Source organism: Silurus meridionalis, chromosome 20 (genome assembly GCF_014805685.1).
Source record: "Silurus meridionalis isolate SWU-2019-XX chromosome 20, ASM1480568v1, whole genome shotgun sequence".
In the NCBI taxonomy this organism is placed as follows: domain Eukaryota; kingdom Metazoa; phylum Chordata; class Actinopteri; order Siluriformes; family Siluridae; genus Silurus; species Silurus meridionalis.
In genome coordinates, this window is record NC_060903.1 from 10,681,277 (window position 1) to 10,700,455 (window position 19,179).

Below are 19,179 nucleotides of genomic sequence, written 5' to 3' on the forward strand. Positions count from 1 at the left end.
TCAAAGAAGTTGAGTCCTAATGCTGTGCATCATGTGCAGAAGCTGGCTTCGAAGTACAGTACTGCCAGCTTTGCTTTCGAGGTTTCAGAGATTAAGATAAACCTGTTTGGCTCAGATTTATTACCTGCAGTCAGACATGATGGTGGTAGCATCATGGTCTGGGGCTGCATGAGTGCTGCTGGTACTGGGGATCTGCAGTTCATTGAAGGAAACATGGATACCAACATGTACTGTGACATTCTGAAGCATAACATGATGCCCTTTAGAACATGATGCCCTCTGCCAAACGTCAGTTTTCCAACATTAAAAAACGACCCCAAAGACGCTGCCAAGATGACAACTGCCTTGCTGAAGGTGAAGGTGATGGAGTGGCCATAAATGTATCCAGACCTGAACCCTTTTGAGCACATGTGGTGCATCCTCAGGTGTAAGGTGGATAAGAGCCAGGTGTCTAACATCCAGCAGCTCCGTTATGTCATTATGGAGGAGTGGAAGAGGATCCCAGCAACAACCTGTGCAGCTTTGGTGAATCGCATGCCTGGGAGGATTAAGGCAGTGCTAGATAACAATGGACTCACACAAAATATTGATACTTTGGACACTGTTTTCACATGTTAACTTAGGGTGTTCTCACTTATGTTGCCAATTATTTTGACAATAATGGCTGAATGTTGAGTTATTTTCAGAGGACAGTAAATCTGTACTGTTGTACTGTATACATGCTGCACATTGACTACACTGAAGTATGTACAATCTTCATTTCTATAGTATTTTCCCTTGCAAAGTTATAAAATTGTTGCTGAAATGTGAGGGGTATACTCACTTTTGTGAGATACTGTGTGTGTGTGTGTGTGTGTGTGTGTGTGTATAGCCCTTAAAAATGTTTTTATGCCTAATTTAACACACAAATATACTTGTAACAAAGTATAAACATAAAAAGTGATAAATTATAAAGAAATCAAAAAAAGAACTTTGTTTGTTATGATTGTACTTACTGTTGAACTAGACATGCCATATTGCAGACAAAGGTCTCATGTGCGTACACCAAGTTCATGCTTTTCTACTATTTCTTTATTTCAGTGGTTATTCTTTCTACAACCTTGTTTTCAGCGGTATCACTACACTTCTTGGGACCCATGATGCAAATAAAACAAAAACACTATAAAAACAGACAAATAGCACAATATTTACACAAGAGGATGATGTGAATACAGTCAGAACAATGTTTATGATGCAACTGAGCATTAATCGTGGGGACAGAGGTGCTGAGCGATGAGCAGAATGTGTGACTGGAACCAAACGCCTCAAAAGAATTGCTCGTCTTCCCGAAATATGCTTGTACTCCTACAAAGTTTTTTACAAGTAAAACCACTTGTACATCGATATTGTCGTACTAAACGGCACTCATACATCGGGTTTTATATATATAAATCAGGAAGGTTTAAGGCAAATAGATACCGTTGAGCTTGGCAACACATTCTGTGACAGCTGAAATATAATTGGAAAGAAATTCCAAAGTAAGCATACACTTTCAGCAGTGCAAACAAGAGAAACACTATGAAATGAAGAGAATAGAATTGGAAAAAATGTAATACATATTGATGGACATAAAGATATTAAAACGATTCTGTCAATGATTCTGATAGGCCAGAATAGAAGGCCTTGCTGGAGTTGGTGTGCTGCCACTGGGTTTAGGAAAACCTCTAGTTGGATTCAACAGTATTAAATGACCAAACTATGTACACAGCCAGGTTCTGGTAGAGGTTTTTGCTGAAGAGGGTGTGAATTGACAAGTTTGTCTTTGAGCTTACTCATATGGCAGGAGCAGACAGTTTCATGAACCTGAGCATCCATCCCAAAGAGAGTTTGTGTAGCTGTTGTTTGGTTCTCAGCTTCACTTGATGTTCTTAATGCTCTGTGTTGATAAACACAAAGATCAGCAGGTTGAATCAGCCATGAACCACAAAAAATATAATTGTCCATAACAGACAGTTCCAGTTGCAGTTTATCGTATGGCAGCAACTTGATCTCTAGTCCCATAGGTGAAGGAGGGCAGCCAATGGAAATCTTTGCAAGAAGCACAGACAACATCAGCAGCAGATAGGGAATTACAGGTGGAACAGAGAGGCAACAACTTCATCCACATTGTCATCCAGAGCTGAAGCAGCAACATGATCTGCAAGAGAAATGGATAAGAGCAGCCAATTATTCAACAGGAGCATTTTGAGAGCCTGGGCAGTATACATCATTATTAAATGACATGTGAATGTCTTTCAGACCACCTTGCTACACATTGTCCAGCATGGCTAACACCTTTTGTCAGTGTCAGATTTTCTGTCTGTGAAGTGAAATGGCAGGTCCACACTTCTTAATGGCCAACACACAAGCTAGTGCTTCCTTTTCCACAGTGGCATATTTATGCTTAACATTAGACACTATGTGGGCCATCAGGACTGACCCAAAAAAGAATGGTTTCCAGACCATAATCTGAAGCACATGTAGAGATGATGGTGTTTGATGTGGGGGTCAAACAATGCCAAAGCAGGATTGCTTGCTAACAGTCATTTTACTTCTGTCAAACTTTGTTCAGCTTCCTTTGATCAGCTGAATTCACTCACACATTGTAGGCATGCATGGACTGGAGCTACACCAGTGGCTTAATCCAGAATACACCTACTGGTTCATGACATAAATCTAATTAAGGAGTGCAGAGTAGGTGCATCCTTAGGTGCAGGAGTACTACCTGTACATGTGACTTATCAAGAAAAAACCCTCTGGTCAGTATGTGTAAATGTGTTCAAATGTAGATGTGAGCTTTATTGCTATCTATTATGTGTGAGTTCAGGTGGGACAGGCCAGAGCTCTGTATAACTTTGGGAATGTGTACCATGCTAAAGGAAAGAGTGCCTGTAGCAATGACTCAGATCCTGGAAACTTTCCAGAGGAGGCCACTGCAGCACTTAATAAAGCAGCCGAGTTCTACAAGTGAGTGTACTGTATGTGTTATACTTATTATTGCTGTATGCTAAAATTAATAGTAATAATAGCAGATTGATTGTATCTATGAGATGGCTTTTTCTAAATGCTGGACGGAAATGTTTATGAAACAACAGTCATTTCTAAATGTTAATATGCTATTACAGGGAGAATTTGCACATTCTCAAGGAGATGGGAGACCGAGCTGCTCAGGGACGTACTTATGGAAATCTGGGAAACACTCAATATCTGCTCAGCAACTTCTGCAATGCTGTGGCTTCTCACCAACAGGTGCCAGAACCAATTATGACCGGTTCCATTTTTAATTATTGGAATGTACACTGATAAACCAAAATATTATGACAACCTGCTAATACGCTGTTGGGCCTCCTGCAAGACCTCAGTTTATTTTTTAAAGTAACTTATCTTTAAAGTTCTGTAAGTCTGATCAGCTGCATTACATTTTTTTTAATTTCATGCTTAGATGATAATATATCAAATGTGTTCCTGACAATTTACATGTAGTGATGCTCACAGTAATTCATTAAAAATCATTTGGAAAGCAAGTGACCAAAATGTTATTTGTACTTATTTCAGATGGAAATAAAGGTATTTCATAGTTTAAAATGTTTAGCAGAAGTGTCTAGAAAGGTTTAATGGTCATCCATGAATTTGAGCCAAAAATGCAAAATTGGCTGTGCTCTCTAGAGAAAAGGCAAGGGGGGAATGATAATTTTGTTATGCTTTAGTGCTTTAGTAGTGTAGCATGCACAGAAGAAATCAGGCAATTTCTGTGTATTAAGTAACTGTAGTCTTGTGCGTTCAGACCAGACTGCATAGTTTTTGTTTTACTAACATTCAGCTAAGGCTTGGATGATTTGTTGCCAATTTGTAGTATGTCCTTCTTCAGACCATTAGCAGTGGGTTCGCACCTTTGCTGGTTGAATACACCCTATAAGCCATGGTGTTTTAAAGACTCCAACCTGGTCATCTGACCATAATTTATTAGCCCTTGTCAAAGTTGTTCAAGTCTACACACCTGTCCATGTCCTTCTTATTCATTACAGTCATCTACCAGAACCAACCATGACATGTGCCACTCTTAACATAGTTTTAATTTGTTTCATCTGTGACTGGTCATAATGTTTTGGCTTCATTGGTGTGTATCAGCAGCTCAATTTTTTATTGCAAAAATAGGGTAACTAAAATAAACACTTAATAAATAGTAATGGTAATACTTGAATAAGCAAAATTCAGAACTAGAATACACTCTAGTATAGGAATGTATAAATGTGTTTTGTAATAATTGGTAATGATTAAATATTTGTTTCTGCATATCAGTGATTTATGTGTTTTTCTTATTTCCTCAGAGGCTCCTCATTGCAAAAGAGTTGAATGATCTGGCAGCAGAACGAAGGGCTTATTGTAACCTTGGAAATGCCTACATTTTTCTGGGAGAGCTTGAGAAGGCTGCTGAACATTACAAGTGAATCCACACTTATTTGCTTTATTTACCTGTTTATTACCTTTACCCTATCTAGAACTAACTATGTCCCATTTACCTCATTGTTATTGCTATGTAATCGATTTTATGCAAATTATAGATTTTCGTTTTAGCACCATGCTTAATTAATTGTTTAAACATTGCTGTTATTAGATGCAAAAATCAATATTACACAAGCAATCCACTAATTTAATAGGCCCTCCCTACCAGAAACTCTCAAGAACCATGCTGCTTTATTCACCTTGATATTTTCAACTAATTTGCATAATATTCAAGACATTTTGTAAGCTAAACTTAGGACCTTAACAAATTTGACAATAAACTGCTTAGTAGGACAGAACAATATGTCCACAATACATCAATCAGTTCTAGTGAGATGGAGTCTACTTTACTTGAAATCCTGAAACTTGAAAGCATACTTAGCACAAAATATTCATGGTGATATTCACCTTCATCCCCTTAATAAAAAGGGGCGATACTAAGGTTAGATATTTGGATTTTTTTTATTTTGACCTGCTTTGTTATAAACATGGTTTAGCAATTTGCAGCATGCATTTGATCACACTGTGCTGCAGCGGTTAATTTAAATAGAACTGCACAAACATAAACAAGCATTGCTGTCAAATGATAGGTGCAAGAATAGTTGCATCAAAATTCACATAGTCAAACTTTGGCAAAACAATCCCCTCATACCAAATTACAGACAGATTGCGTTCTTGCTTTCTTCCCCCATTAACTTTAATGAGGAAAAGCAACCACATGGAACACCGTGGTAATTTATTAGCAGTTAAATCTTTAAATAATTCAATATTGTGTCATTTTAAACTTTACATATACAGTTAGACCTTTCAACTTTTTAATGCTTTACTGTTGCATACATTTTAATATGATTTAACACTGCCAACTTTAAATACATATTTAGCCCCTTAGTTCTTTCTTCTTGCAGTATTTACTGATTATGTTGAGTTTTTTTGCTATCGTTTTGATAAATTTTTTTTTTTTTGCAGGAAAGCTCTTCAGTTGGCGAGACAGTTAAGGGATCAGGCTGTGGAGGCTCAGGTCTGCTATAGCCTAGGCAACACCTACACTTTACTTCAGGACTATGAGAGAGCAATAGACTATCATCTCAAACACCTCATTATAGCCCAGGACCTTGGCGACAGGTATGTGCAAACACACAGAGACAATCACAGTACACTGCCAGATGATCAAATCTGTAAATTGGTTATCTTAACAATGGATACACACATATACACATCTATTAAATTTAACTGATCGCTGCGTATACTTTGTGTTCAAGTATGTGTGTATTTATATTTGTATTTACATGCATTAGTGTTGGCGAAGGCCGTTCCTGCTGGAGTTTAGGTAATGCGCACACAGCCCTCGGAAATCATGACCAGGCCATGCACTTTGCAGAGAGACATCGTGAAATCTCTAACAAGGTACACACATCCAGATCTATTGCGTGCAAAGATTTTTTTAATTTTAATTTTTTTACCGTATTTTTCGGACAATAAGCCACTACATTTTCCCCACGTTTTGAACCCCGCGGCTTAAACAACGAAGCAGCTAATATATGGATTTTTCCTGGGTTTTTCCCGGTTTCACAAACTTCAAGCCAAAAAACTAAGCGACAAATTAGACCAATGAAATTTCCGAATGGAAACGAATAACCGCACCTCACCTGTGTTCTGAACTGCATGGCATCGGGAGAAAAACTTCCACTGATGGTGCACGACGATGACAAAAGATAAACTCCCCAGAGAAATACAGTGGTACCTTGACCTACGAGTTTAATTCATTCCGTGGACGAGCTCGTATCTCAATTTGCTCGCACATCAAATCAGTTTTCCATATTGAAAATACTTAAAATGGCATTAATCCGTTTGTAATGACACTTTTTAGGAAAATACATTTCTAAATAACAAATCTTGTATAAAAACATAATAGAAAGAGTATGTAAAGATATAATAAGGTTTTATTCAGTGTATTTTCCTTGGAGATGAGACGACTTGAGCTAACGAAAACACCAGTGGGGGGTGTGTGTGTGTGTGTGTGTATGTGTGTGTGTTTGCATGGCGGTGGGGTAGAGGCGATAAGCGGAGGCAGAGGGAAAACTCGTTTTTTACTATCACTCCTGTACACTACGTATCCCTAAACTTTAACATTTTTACTTTTTCTTAATCTTAATTTTCGTCACAATCTTCGATTTCTGGCTTTGCTTCGCCATCTAGCAGCGGCGTCTCGAGCTTGTACCTAAATTTTTTGCTTGCGTAACAAAGCAAAAAAATCGACCGAGTGACCGCTCGTACCTCGGAAAACTCGTACATTAATGCACTCGTAGGTCAAGTTACCACTGTAGTTGTGAAAGTAAGGAGGAAGACAGTGAACAATGACTTACTTGGTCGGCTACTGTTTAGATACAAGCCGTTGTATCGCGTTGAGTCTGGGTGAAGGGAGAGCTCGCTAACTCCAGTTGCAACAGAAATCATATAAGCACAGACAGGTTTCCAAAACTCGTGCTTTTTTATTTTTCTTGGCAACAGCATTATGGGTTAGTCAAAGGAACTTAGAAATGAGCATCAGAAAATAAAAAGGACATAACCCTCGGTCTCCACACACGCAGTAATACTGAAAGAATGCAGTGGCAGGCTATTCCCAAAATACCGCTATGCTCCTAATAGAAGCGCAACATATTGCATTTAGTGTCTTTCGTTAAAGCCTGTGTAGTTCATTAGTTTCAGTGTAGACATGGCTTATAGACAGGTGCGGCTTATTTATGTTAAAAATAAAAATCGTTGTCAAATTCAGTGGGTGCGGCTTATATAAGTGTACGCTTTATAGTCCGGAAATTACGGTAAATAAAAATAAATTGGACCACTTTCTACTTTGAAAAATCAAGCCTTTTTTGAGCTAACACTTTGATGAATTCAACTTGTAGAAAAATCTGAGAAGAAAGTTTGATTTGAGTTGGACTCCAAAATCTCTCTTCCAAATGTCATTTGGCAAAATTTGTAGCGTTCATTAAAATTTAAGTTGGCTGAAATATTTGAGAAATGACTCAAAATATTGACACACAAGTAATTTTAGATTTTAAGCAGTTTTAGTTATTATGAATTTTATATATTTGTGGTGAATTTAAACCAAACATTTTTGGAAATCCTAATGGTAAAGATTTTTAGTTATTTAAAAACTTTGGTCAGTTGCCATGCCATGCTGTTGCAGATTCATAATTAAATATTTTTGCGTTTAATGAGTGCTCTGTCTCTGAGAAGCGAGCTGTATAATGAAGTCATTCAGTGGCCAACTTGGCGTGCTTTCAGCATAGGACAGAAATCAGAGCACTGTTGCAGGCCACTCAAGATATTCCAATATCTAATCCATATCTTAATTGCCCCACTTTGTAATAACAGTGGAAAAGTTGGGTGTCCCACTTCTGTTTTTGTACAGTGTATTTTACAATTGCTGAGATATGTCCATACTTTTTGTTTGTCAGATTTATTATTTATCGAAGCTTTTGTGAATTGGTAGGTACAAGATATATAGGATACATTCCAAGATGCTTTTTATTTCCTGTTTGTAGCGTTGCTGTCTAAATAACTCGCATGTTATGAACAAACCATCCGTGTTTTTACATTTCAAACTATACATAACAAAGCTCAGGATGTACATATCATGAAGTGAACAATATTTGTGCGGGGTATATTACAATATTACCTGCAATACGTGCAATACCACCTGTGTGAAATATTACCTGCAGTACGTGCGTAACCAATTACTAGTGGTCTCTTTTTTTCTTTATTTGTATTTATACATTGTGTTATGTATATACTGTATACTAGAGTATGTGTCTATTCTTTTATATATTTGCATTTATTTTTTCTTTGCTGCTGTAACAGGGAAATTTCCCAACTTCTTCTTCTTCTTTCGGCTATCTTCCTCTTTCACACCAACTACCTGTATGTCTTCCCTCACCACATCCATGAACCTCCTCCTTGGTCTTCCTCTTTTCCTCCTTCCTGGTGGCTCCATCCTCAGCATATGTCCAAACCATCTCATCTCGCCTCCCTCACCTTGTCACTAAAACGTCCAACATGTGCTGTCCCTCTAATGAACTCATTTCTAATCTTATCCATCCTCATCACTCCCAACGAAAACCTTAACATCATCTCTGCTACCTCCAGCTCCAGCCTTTTACTCAATGCCACTGTCTCTAATCCATACAACATCGCAGGTCTCACCACAGTCCTATAAACTTTCCCTTTTATTCTTGCAGATACCCTATTATCACAAATCACTCCTGCCACACTTCTCTACCCACTCCACCCTGGCTGCACACTTTTCTTCACTTCTCTAACACACTCTCCATTACTTTGCACTATTGACCCCAGGTACCTGAACTCCTCCACCTTCTCCACCTCTTCTCCCTGCAACCGCACCCCTCCACTGCCCTCCCTCTCATTCACACACATGTACTCTGTCTTACTCCTACTGACTTTCATTCCCCTTCTCTCCAGTGCATACCTCCACTCCTCCAGGCTCTTCTTCACCTGCTCCTTACTCTCACCACAAATCACAATATCATCCGCAAACATCATAATCCAGGGAGACTCCTGTCTGACCTCGTCCGTCAACCTGTCCATCACCACTGCAAACAGGAAAAGATCGTTGATGCAGTCCAACCTTCACCTTGAACCAGTCTGCCGTTGATACTGCACACTTCACTGATGTCCTGCACCACCCTCACATACTTCTCTGACACACCTGACTTCCTCATACAATACCACAACTCCTCTCTTGGCTTTCTGTCATACGATTTCTCTTAATCCAAAAATACACAATGCAATTCCTTCTGTCCTTCTCTTTACTTCTCCAACAACATTCTCAAAGCAAATAAGGCATCTTGTATACTGTTGCTCACAGATGGTCTATCACTCAGATGGATTATCCCTCCTGCAGTAGTTTCCCAATTATCCAGCACCTCTTCACCACCACCGAGCCTCTGTCTGACCTTCTCCCTGAACCTCACACTACACTCTTCCTCCTTCAGTTTTCACCATCTTATTCTTCTTTCAGTCCTTACTCTCCTCCTCTTCTTCTTGGTGTCAGCCCGCTTGAGCACTTCAGGCATTACCGCCTCAATCACCGAGGAAACGCCCACTCCCAACCAGCTGCACGGATATGGCGTCTAATTTTCTGGCACTTATAAGGACGCCTGAATCCTCCAGACAGTGCCAGATTGTCTTTAGGCTTGCCCTGATCACTCTCCAGCGTATTCTCTGTTTGGTTTGTTCTTTTGTTTCTGACCTGATCATTCTGTCCTCCGGTTTTCGGCTCGGCTCGGCTCGCGCTGAACGCGCTCCGGTTTCCGGCTAGGCTCTGCTCGCGCTGAATGCGCTCCGGTTTCCGACTCGGCTCTGCTCTGCTCGCGCTGAACGCACTCCGGTTTCCGGCTCGGCTCTGCTCTGCTCGCGCTGAACGCACTCCGGTTTCCGGCTCGGCTCTGCTCTGCTCTGCTCGCGCTGGACGCGCTCCGGTTTCCGACTCGGCTCTGCTCGCGCTGAACGCGCGTTTCGGTTTCCGGCTCGTGCTGAACGCGCTCCCGTTTCCGGCTCGGAATTCTCACCCTCCGCGCACATCGGCTCCCTGAATCGGCTCCCTGAATCGGCTCCCTGAATCGGCTCCTGAATCAGCTCCTGAATCGGCTCCCTGAATCGGCTCCCTGAATCGGCTCCCTGAATCGGCTCCCTGAATCGGCTCCCTGAATCGGCTCCCTGAATCGGCTCCCTGAATCGGCTCTGCACAGCTTTTCTCCCCTGCTTCTTTTGCATCTGCCTTGGATCCTATAACCTGAACTTTCTGACACTTCGCCTCCAAAACCATCCTACAGACCACCATCCGATGCTGTCTAGCTACACTGTCCCCCGCCAACACTCCAATCTCCTTCAGGTTGCATCTCCTAAATAGAACATAATCCACCTGTGTCCACCTTCCTCCACTCTTATAGGTCACCCTATGATCCTTTTTCCTAAAATACGTATTCACCACTGCCATTTCCATCCTTTTAGAAAAATTTACCACCACCTGCCCTTTCACATTCCTCTCCTTTATGCCATATCTACCCATAACCTCCTCATCACCTCTGTTCTCTTCACCTACATGTCCATTAAAGTCTGCACCAATCACCAATTGTTCATTTCTAGGTACACAATCCACCACTTCATCCAATTCACTCCAAAATCTTTCCTTCTCCTCCATCTCACAGCCGACTTGTGGAGCATAGGCACTAATGACATTTATCATCATCCCTTCAAATTCCAGCTTCACAATCATCACCCTATCAGAAACTCTCTTCACCTCCACCACCTTTCTCCTCTCCATCATATCAGCTACCGCTCTTCCTTTACCAGTCATAGTGCCAACATTTAAAGTACCAACCTTAAACTCTACTTTCCTACACTTCTCCTTTTACTGTCGCCTCTGTAGACGTCTTTGACCTCTCCTTCTCCTCCTTCGGGCCAACAGTAGCTCAATTTCCACCGGTACCCTGTTAGCCAACAATATCTGTGGCGGTCGTTCTTAACCCGGGCCTCGACCGATCCGGTATGAAATTCTTAAGCGTGACCCGCATATTTGATTTGGCTCATGTTTTACCCTGGATGACCTTCCTAATGCAACCCTCCCCATTTATCCGGGCTTGGGACCGGCACTAAGAGTGCATTGGCTTGTGCCTCCCTAATGGCTGGGTTGAGAAATTTCCCCACTGTGGGACTAATAAAGGTTTATCTTATCTTAGTCCTAACCATGTGCCTCAAGCCTGTCACATCTCACAGACCAAGAAGCTCTCATCGTTAAACCTGAGGCTTAACTGCCAGTCTTCGTCTCAAACAACATTGGACGGTAAACTCCTAATCTGTCAGTCTGTTTTATTTTAGCTTTTTTTATTTTATTTGACTTTCTCACACTAAGACCTTGGTCTCCTCACAGAACATAGCTGTGATGGCTGCTTTGTTTTCTACTTGTGCTTTCTTTTACACTTCACAAGAAACTGGTAAAGGTGGCGGTATAGATGTGTTGTTGACTTGGAGATGGTGCTTCACAAATCTTTGTTACAATTACATTGTAATCTACTGCCCTCCTGGTCCCCTGTGGGACTTTCTAGAAGAAATGAACACACATCTCAGTCTCTTCCTTTCTGACAGTACTTTCTAAATGTCGTTAGAGAGCCTCCCCACTGACAAGCTTCAGTCAGCTTACCGTCTCAGTTTTTTTGCATTTCATACTGAAATTCAAACCTGCTCTTTCTTTTACAAAGAAGGAAATGTCTTGAACCTAGTCTTCAGCCACCCTCATTAAATATAGACTTCCACGCTATTTCACTTCACATCTCTGATTATCACGTGGTATGCAGCTTCCTCCTCCCTGTTTTACATCAACCATTTACCAATATTACTTTCAATTCACTTAAATTAATTTTTATTTGTATAACGCATTTACCAATGAATATTATCCCAAAGTAGCTTTACATAGATAAAAAGGTTTTAAGGTTATATCTTATAAAGAATGTATACATTCAGTTAAGTTTGTGCCTTATAATTATAATTTTATCCCTTTAAAACTCTTTCCCACCTGCTGAAACTATGACTCTTTCTCCACTACTTTTGTAGCTTCTTTCACCCATCGTTTATTCCTGAACCTGACCATCTTTGGAGTAAGCAACAGAACCTTCTTCTCACTTTCCTAATCCGTCTACCTCCTCCGTCCTGTATCTTCTAAACCCAGAGTGTTATTTTTCTGAGGTTTGCTTTAGGGGCTGATGCTTACCAGTATCGGGTTCTTCCGTTTGGCCTTGCCCTCTCATCGTGCACCTTTACAAAGTGTGTGGATGCAGCTCTGGTCCCCCTGAGACTTTAGGGCATCTGCATCCTCAACTATATTGATGACCGGTTGATATTAGCTCGATCATAGCAGTTAGCTGTCTGGCATTGAGATGTCGTTTTTACTCACATGAAGGCAGTGGGGTTTTGGCTGGATGCCAAGAAGAGTGTGTTTTCTCCACTACAGAGAACCACTTATCTGGGCGTCATGTGGGATTTCCACCACTATGCGTGCGCATCTTTCCCCTGCCTGCATTGTGTCCATCCTTACAGCCCTCAGGAAGGTCAGAGATGGACAATTGCTTACTGTTAATTTATTCCAGAGACTGCTCCGGCTTATGGCAACAGCATCCAGTGTGAATCCACTTAGCCACCTGCACATTAGACCCATGGGTTCTCATGGTAGGGCAATCACCTCCATACTATCAAGGTCATGTGGTGATGCTTACATGCCTTAGATGTTTGGAGAGATCCTGGGTTCCTGCCTCAGGCCATGCTGGGAGTTCCCGGTCGTCCCGTAATGCTTATGACGAATGCGTCATGAGTGGCCGCTCCTCCCAAGGTTTATGAGAAGGACACCATCTACAATGAAACATCAATTGCCTAGAGAAGCTGGATGTGCATCTAGCATTGAAGCGTTTCCTCCTGGACCTCAGAGACCACCACGTGTTGATCCGTTCGGACAACACCTCGGTGGTCTTTTACATCAACCACTATACTATACAGGCTGGCATGCCAGAGCCTCCTGTGGGCCCAAGGGAAGGTCCTCTTCTTGAGAGCAGCATACATCCCAGGCCAGTTGGACGAAGCAGCAGACACCCTGTCGAGACCCGGGGAATGGCGGCTCCATCCTCATGTGGTGGAGCAAATTTGGGAGAAATTCGGCAAGGCTCAGTGGACCTGTTTGTGTCTTGAGAGACGTCACACTCTCCCCTCTGGTTCTCTCTGACTTCTCTAGTCTAGTGGCTGGACAACATGGATCAGGCATGGCTGAGGCTACGCCTGTATGCTTTCCCCCCCTTGCGCATTTCATGACGGAGCAATCACTGGGCAGAGACCCTTTAGTGACTCGTATTCTCTGCGGCACCCGGAGGCAACGCAACCATCTGCAACGCTGTGCCCGGTACGAGCACTGGACACTTATGTCCACAGGACGGGTCCGTGGAGGAAGTCAGATCAGCTGCTCGTCTGCTATGGCCCTCTGAGGAGAGGCCTCTCTGCTAACAAGTAGGGCTGGGACGATTCACTAATCTGGCGATTCAATACTATCCCGATACTTTTGTGCCGATTCAATACATATTGCGATTCTGTAGCTATTGCGATTCATTGTTTAAATTGTGATTTTTGTTTGCCTAATAAAGATTAGACAAAGGCAAATACCTGATCATACCCTTAAAAAGACTGTATATGAGTTATATTAACAAAAATAATGCATCACATCTTTCCGAATTTTTATTTCAGGAGCACACACATACATAGTGCATAAAGAACCTTGAAGCATAAAACTTTAAGTACCAAAAACTTGAATATAATATTTAAATGTGCAACAAATAACTAAAAACAATACCCTTTGAAATAAAATAAGTGCCGTTAAACTGTTCCAATGTCCAACTTAGTCAAGGTGCTAATATATTAATCTCTCTTCCTCACCTCAGGTGAGAGCTAATATGGCATCTCGTTGAAACGTCTGTTATAAGTTTGTGCACAGGGAGCTCCAGTAACTTTTGTTTTTCCTGCAAAACATGAAGTCCTACAGCACTTCTATGGAAATATCCAGTGATGCGTCGTACTCATCCGAGTAACTTCGCGACAGCGGGCAGCTTCAGTGCGCGCTGTGAGGCCAGATTATGAGTGTGCGCGTAGCACTTAATATGGAGAAAGCCGGTTAATTGGGCAGCGATAACCATATTAGACACATTGTCTGTGACTAAAGCAGAATCTTTATCCGTTAAACAATTCTCAAAGAGGTTTGCTCCACTGACTGCAATAGTTTTGCTTTCTTGCACCAGCTTAAAACGGATACGACGTCATCTAATACGGACAACGACAAAATACGTTTATTCTGTTGGAATAAAAGCGGTAACATCTTCCCACCACCTCTCTGGAAAAGTAAAATAATTAAATATATATAAATTCTGAGGTAGACAAATCAATCTCAAAATCGTTTTAAAAAGAATCGCGATAGTTTGGTGAATCGATTTTTTTTCTCCCACCCCTACTAACAAGCAGACCTTAAGCAGATGGATCGTTAATGGTATTGCATTCTCTTGTGTGTCTTCTGGTATTCCCCCCCTTATTTCGCGGTCAGAGATTACTCGAACCGGAATTTGGCAGTCTTGAAGGCTTGGTCCTCTGGACTGTGCCTCCAAGACATCTGCAATGCTGCGGGCTGGTCCACCCTGCTGACCTTTGTCAGGTTTTATAACCTCAGTGCCACTCTTGGCCCCTCCGTCCATTCGACCTAGCTATGCTCATACATACTAGTCAGGGCCTGGTCAGTCTGGTGGTATTGGATACTCGTTCCCAAAGAGTCCCTCGAAGGGAATGTCTTTAGGTTACATACATAACCTTAGTTCAATGAGGGAACGAGACACTGCGTCTCTATGCCACATTGCATGTGCTTTTTATATCGTCCTGGTCGTGACTTCACCGTGTTGCTGCGACTTCCATTGGACAGATTACACACGTGATTCAGAGTGTGGAAAACACGTAAGCATTCCCAAAGCATCTCGTTTCATCAGGGAACTATCAGTATATACGTAACCTAAAAACGTTCTTTGCTGATGGCACTGCTGGATATTTTCTGATGTTCAAGGTAAGAAAGCATGATGTGTCTTTTTATGTGCTGTGTGATGTGTCTGCATTTCTCAACATTGCCTGTTTATTTGTGCTTTTTCAAAATAGCTTGAACAGCACTTATTGAAACCCCAGTCTGTTATGAAAACTTTGGTTGGGAGAGACATTGCTGGTGCTGTGTAACTACCTGTGTGTCTTGTTGCTGGTCTTGTGTCTTGCCATTATGTATGAACTTTGACATGAGACTTTCTTCTACAACCTCACCTTAGTAGGAGAGTGTCAGGCTGACGACCATGACGCGGAAGCGGAAGTAAGTCAATCATAGTTTATTAAACAAAAACGCTTACAAACCGTGAAGAAAAGCAAACAAAGGATATCCGCTCGGGACGAGTAAACCACAGCGAAAGCAAAGTCCGAAAACGAAAGTAAAAGTCCTACAGCAAAGAGTAATCCTCTCGGGTACGGAGTCCGTAGACAGAACCAGCAGGAAAGGCTGGCGGTGCGGAATCCAGGCAATCACCGGCATGACCTTCAAGAACCGACAGCCTGTGACTCGAGAACATGAGTTTATATAGTCTAAGCCTAGATGAGCCACAGCTGTCGGTCGTCAAGGCAGGCACGGGATAAGGCAGCGTGACTGCTTCTGAGGGGGGCGTGGCAGGGTGAATCCCTGACAGCGGCTGTGGGAGGCGTGGCAGGGGGATCCCTGACAGAGTTTGGCTCCTCACTCAGTTTTAAGCCTTTTACACAACTGTTTCTGTTTTAGTTGATGACTGTTTCAACCTACATATAAAATTAATGCTTATCAGTACTGCTGGGTATAATTGGTTAATTATACACTCTTATCCTACAAAATCCTTTTTCCTCTGCTAGATTACATTGCTTTTTATTTATTTTTTTATTTTTTTACAGCATTTCTTTACACAAACACGCACACATACTCAGACAGACAATACTCGATTGAGAATAATAAATTGGCAATAGAGCTATTAAACTAACTTTACTGCAGTCAAAAAGACAATGTTCTTAGCTATAAATCTGATTCAACCTCTACATTCCCTCATCGAATAATAGCCATGGTAAGGCAAGTAAAAATGAATTAGCTAAAATGTACGTCATTACTTAAATTGTTAGAATATATTTATTGCAGAATACTTATCCATCAGAAGGTTTTTGCTTTGGTTGCCAGCACTATTTTTTGATATGACTCTAAGTAACTATAACAAGCCCACATGACTGGACCTGTCTTAACACTTAAAACCAAAAAAATAATAAAAACATGCTAAATATGAAAAAAGTGCTTCATTGCTTCAATGTAACTTTGTTTTTTTGTTGTTTTTTTATTTCTAAATGATTTTAACTTTTAAGATGATCGATTTCATATTGAGTATTATTATTCTATTATTATTGGTTATACTTTCATTACAATATTAGTTACAAATTAATTTATTTATTCTTCCTAATAAGATTGTAGGCAATTTCATGAATTGTTTCATAATAGAATTACAACTTAGTTTATAAATTGTATAAACATTTTTGGTTTCTTTTTAGACAGGTGACTGCTGTGGTGAGCTGACTGCTCGTATGAATGTGTCTGATCTCCAGTCTGTCCTCGCTCTCAGTTACAGTACAAACAATTCTGTCTTGTCAGAGAACAAAGAGATTAATTATAATCTGCATGGTAAAGTATCAACTCTGTTAACTACATAGCATAGCATAGTTGTCAATAGTAATGCAATACAGTAATGTTATATATTACAAAAAAGTATTGTACCAGAAGTACAGCTAGTCCAACAGAGATTTGGTCTGTTTTCTGCAGGAGCAAGACCAAGGATGAGCAGACGTTTCAGCATGGAGAATTTGGAGTTGATGACACTTGCACCGGAAAAGCTCAAAGTGATTATTTCCTTATACAGAGCAAGCATCAGATAATATGAAAACACCCCTGGCTAACACACTTTATTAACACATCAAAATAACTTTTAGACATATGTTCCGATTCATGTGTTAGACATGTAGATTTGTCATTTGATTTGGGTCTTGTCTTGTGCAGAAGTGGGGCACTGAGGTTCTATGTATGCAGCCAAAGGCTAAGTTCTCCTCTAAATTCTTCTTCATGAATCGTCTACGAGGGAAGAACAGCTCCAGCTCCAGTAAACAGAAGCAGCCAACTCAGAAAGTGAGTCTCTGTTGACCACTGTATATGACTGAGCATTTAGGATTATTCAAACTCTGTGGGTACAGATATTTTACACAGATTTTTATTCAGTGGTCATTCTACAGCTGGCAAGTCAGAAGTATCGCAGGTCCTTTACTTGACTTAACTGTCAGCTGTCAATTTTACCAATGATACTTTGAATTCAGAATATTAAAATGTTTTATTTGACTCCATGTAGTGTGTAAATGCGGATATGTTGGGCAATGAAAGCTTTCTTGACCTGCTAAGTCGTATCCAAGAAAACAGAATGGATGACCAACGTTGCTCTATTCAGAAGGTGCTAGGCCACCAGTCCAATACTATTTCTGACCCTTCCTCCTCATGTTCATCTCAACCCACAAATATGAAGAAGTGTAAGTGCAATTTCTTTTATACTTGATTGTTGAATATTTTGACCATGTCAAAACTATTGTAGTTTGAAGGACAATGGGTGGTTGGGAGAGTTGTTCTTTTTAAAAAGGTAAATGTGTAAATACAATGCAATAAAATAATTTTTTTGGGGGATTCAAGCTACAACATAATGCAAAGATATTTGTGGAAACCTGACTATATCACTATGTGCTTTTAAATTTCACATTCTTAATCAAGTCTGCCCTCTTCTGTTATGTCCTCACTTCTGTCAAGGATTTTCATTGGATTTTGAAGCATGACTACCCGTATATGGATTTTTCCATTCAGCCTAAAGAGCATTAGAAATGTTAGTCATATATCCTAATAGATGTCCTTTTTTTATAGGTGCATTGTCATGCTGGAACATCTTTGGATCTACAATATCCTATAAAGACATTCTATTCAATTCTGTGCTTCCTATTTTGTAGCAACAGTTTGGGTAAAGCCTACATATGAGTGTGTTGGTCAGTGGTCCACAGAACTTTTAGTGTATACTTTGTATACTGGCCATCTAGTGTATACTTTATACACTAATTTTACAGTGGCTGTATTTCAGGAGCCAGCATAGGCATTGCAGGTTGTGAATTTCCAGAATTCCAGTAAATAAATAATTTTCGTGCTTGTTTTATTTTCCATAGCCTTTTCAGAATCTGCAGTCTCACAAGGCCAGGACACAGTTTTAGGAATCGTGGCTACTGTTGAAAGTCGGCGGCTAGAGGATCAGAGAGCTGTGGGAAGTGAGCCTGTGTTGTGTAAATTCCAAACAAACCCGAAAAGCAGCAGGCAGACTGTCCTCAGCCAGTTCATGACCAACCTGGATCCATCTGAACCTGATGATTGCTTCTTTGACATGCTGCTCAAGAGCCAGGTGAGATATAACATTGTTATTGCCTTTATGCAATTATGCAATTACATACATAATTACTAGTATATATAGATGCCACCCCAAAAATGCTATTTTATGTATTCAGTACTGTAACTGTATTAACATTTTACTTAATTTTATAATTAATAATTATATTTTTATTAAAAAATTTCCTTATGTCAACATAAAACTCCATGAAAACAATCCCTTTAAGTTTTTGGTCTATCATGCTATACGCGAGAGACTGGGAAAAGCAGCGTAACAAATTAGCTATGTGGCAAATGCAATGCCACGATAAACTTGGGTGCGAGATTCGAACCACGGTAAATAATTACTGTATATCCCTTATTTCCAATAGTTGCATTGCTTGCTTAATTGGGTTAATGGCTAAATGTCTGCTCAATTATTAAGGGTTAATGATGTGACTAGTCAAAAAACTTTCTATTTTTTCCATTCTGACAAAATAGTTGTTGTGTTTTGGCTCATTGGCTATCTGCATGATGAAATTCCTCCCAATAAATTTAAATAAATGACTCTATAAATTGGCAGG

The 19,179-nt window shown here is 40.5% G+C and overlaps 1 protein-coding gene and 1 long non-coding RNA gene across 3 annotated transcripts in view; one reads left to right on the plus strand and one right to left on the minus strand.

Annotated features, from left to right (window-relative positions):
- The window catches only part of LOC124403021 (G-protein-signaling modulator 2-like), a 33,438-nt gene that overhangs the window by 11,598 nt on the left and 2,661 nt on the right, over window positions 1-19,179 (plus strand). For both annotated transcript variants that reach the window (XM_046876550.1, XM_046876551.1), the window contains 10 exons: window positions 2,846-2,985; window positions 3,144-3,267; window positions 4,347-4,462; window positions 5,488-5,643; window positions 5,817-5,925; window positions 16,708-16,837; window positions 16,976-17,052; window positions 17,210-17,335; window positions 17,553-17,727; window positions 18,403-18,632. In XM_046876550.1, coding sequence (XP_046732506.1) covers window positions 2,846-2,985; window positions 3,144-3,267; window positions 4,347-4,462; window positions 5,488-5,643; window positions 5,817-5,925; window positions 16,708-16,837; window positions 16,976-17,052; window positions 17,210-17,335; window positions 17,553-17,727; window positions 18,403-18,632 — 1,383 coding nt within the window. The remainder of the gene's footprint in view (window positions 1-2,845; window positions 2,986-3,143; window positions 3,268-4,346; window positions 4,463-5,487; window positions 5,644-5,816; window positions 5,926-16,707; window positions 16,838-16,975; window positions 17,053-17,209; window positions 17,336-17,552; window positions 17,728-18,402; window positions 18,633-19,179) is intronic.
- LOC124403022 lies at window positions 1,054-9,853 on the minus strand. The gene is made up of 2 exons (XR_006928820.1): window positions 9,791-9,853; window positions 1,054-2,176 (listed from the first exon to the last, which is right to left on the minus strand). It is a non-coding gene; the product is annotated as an uncharacterized LOC124403022 (long non-coding RNA).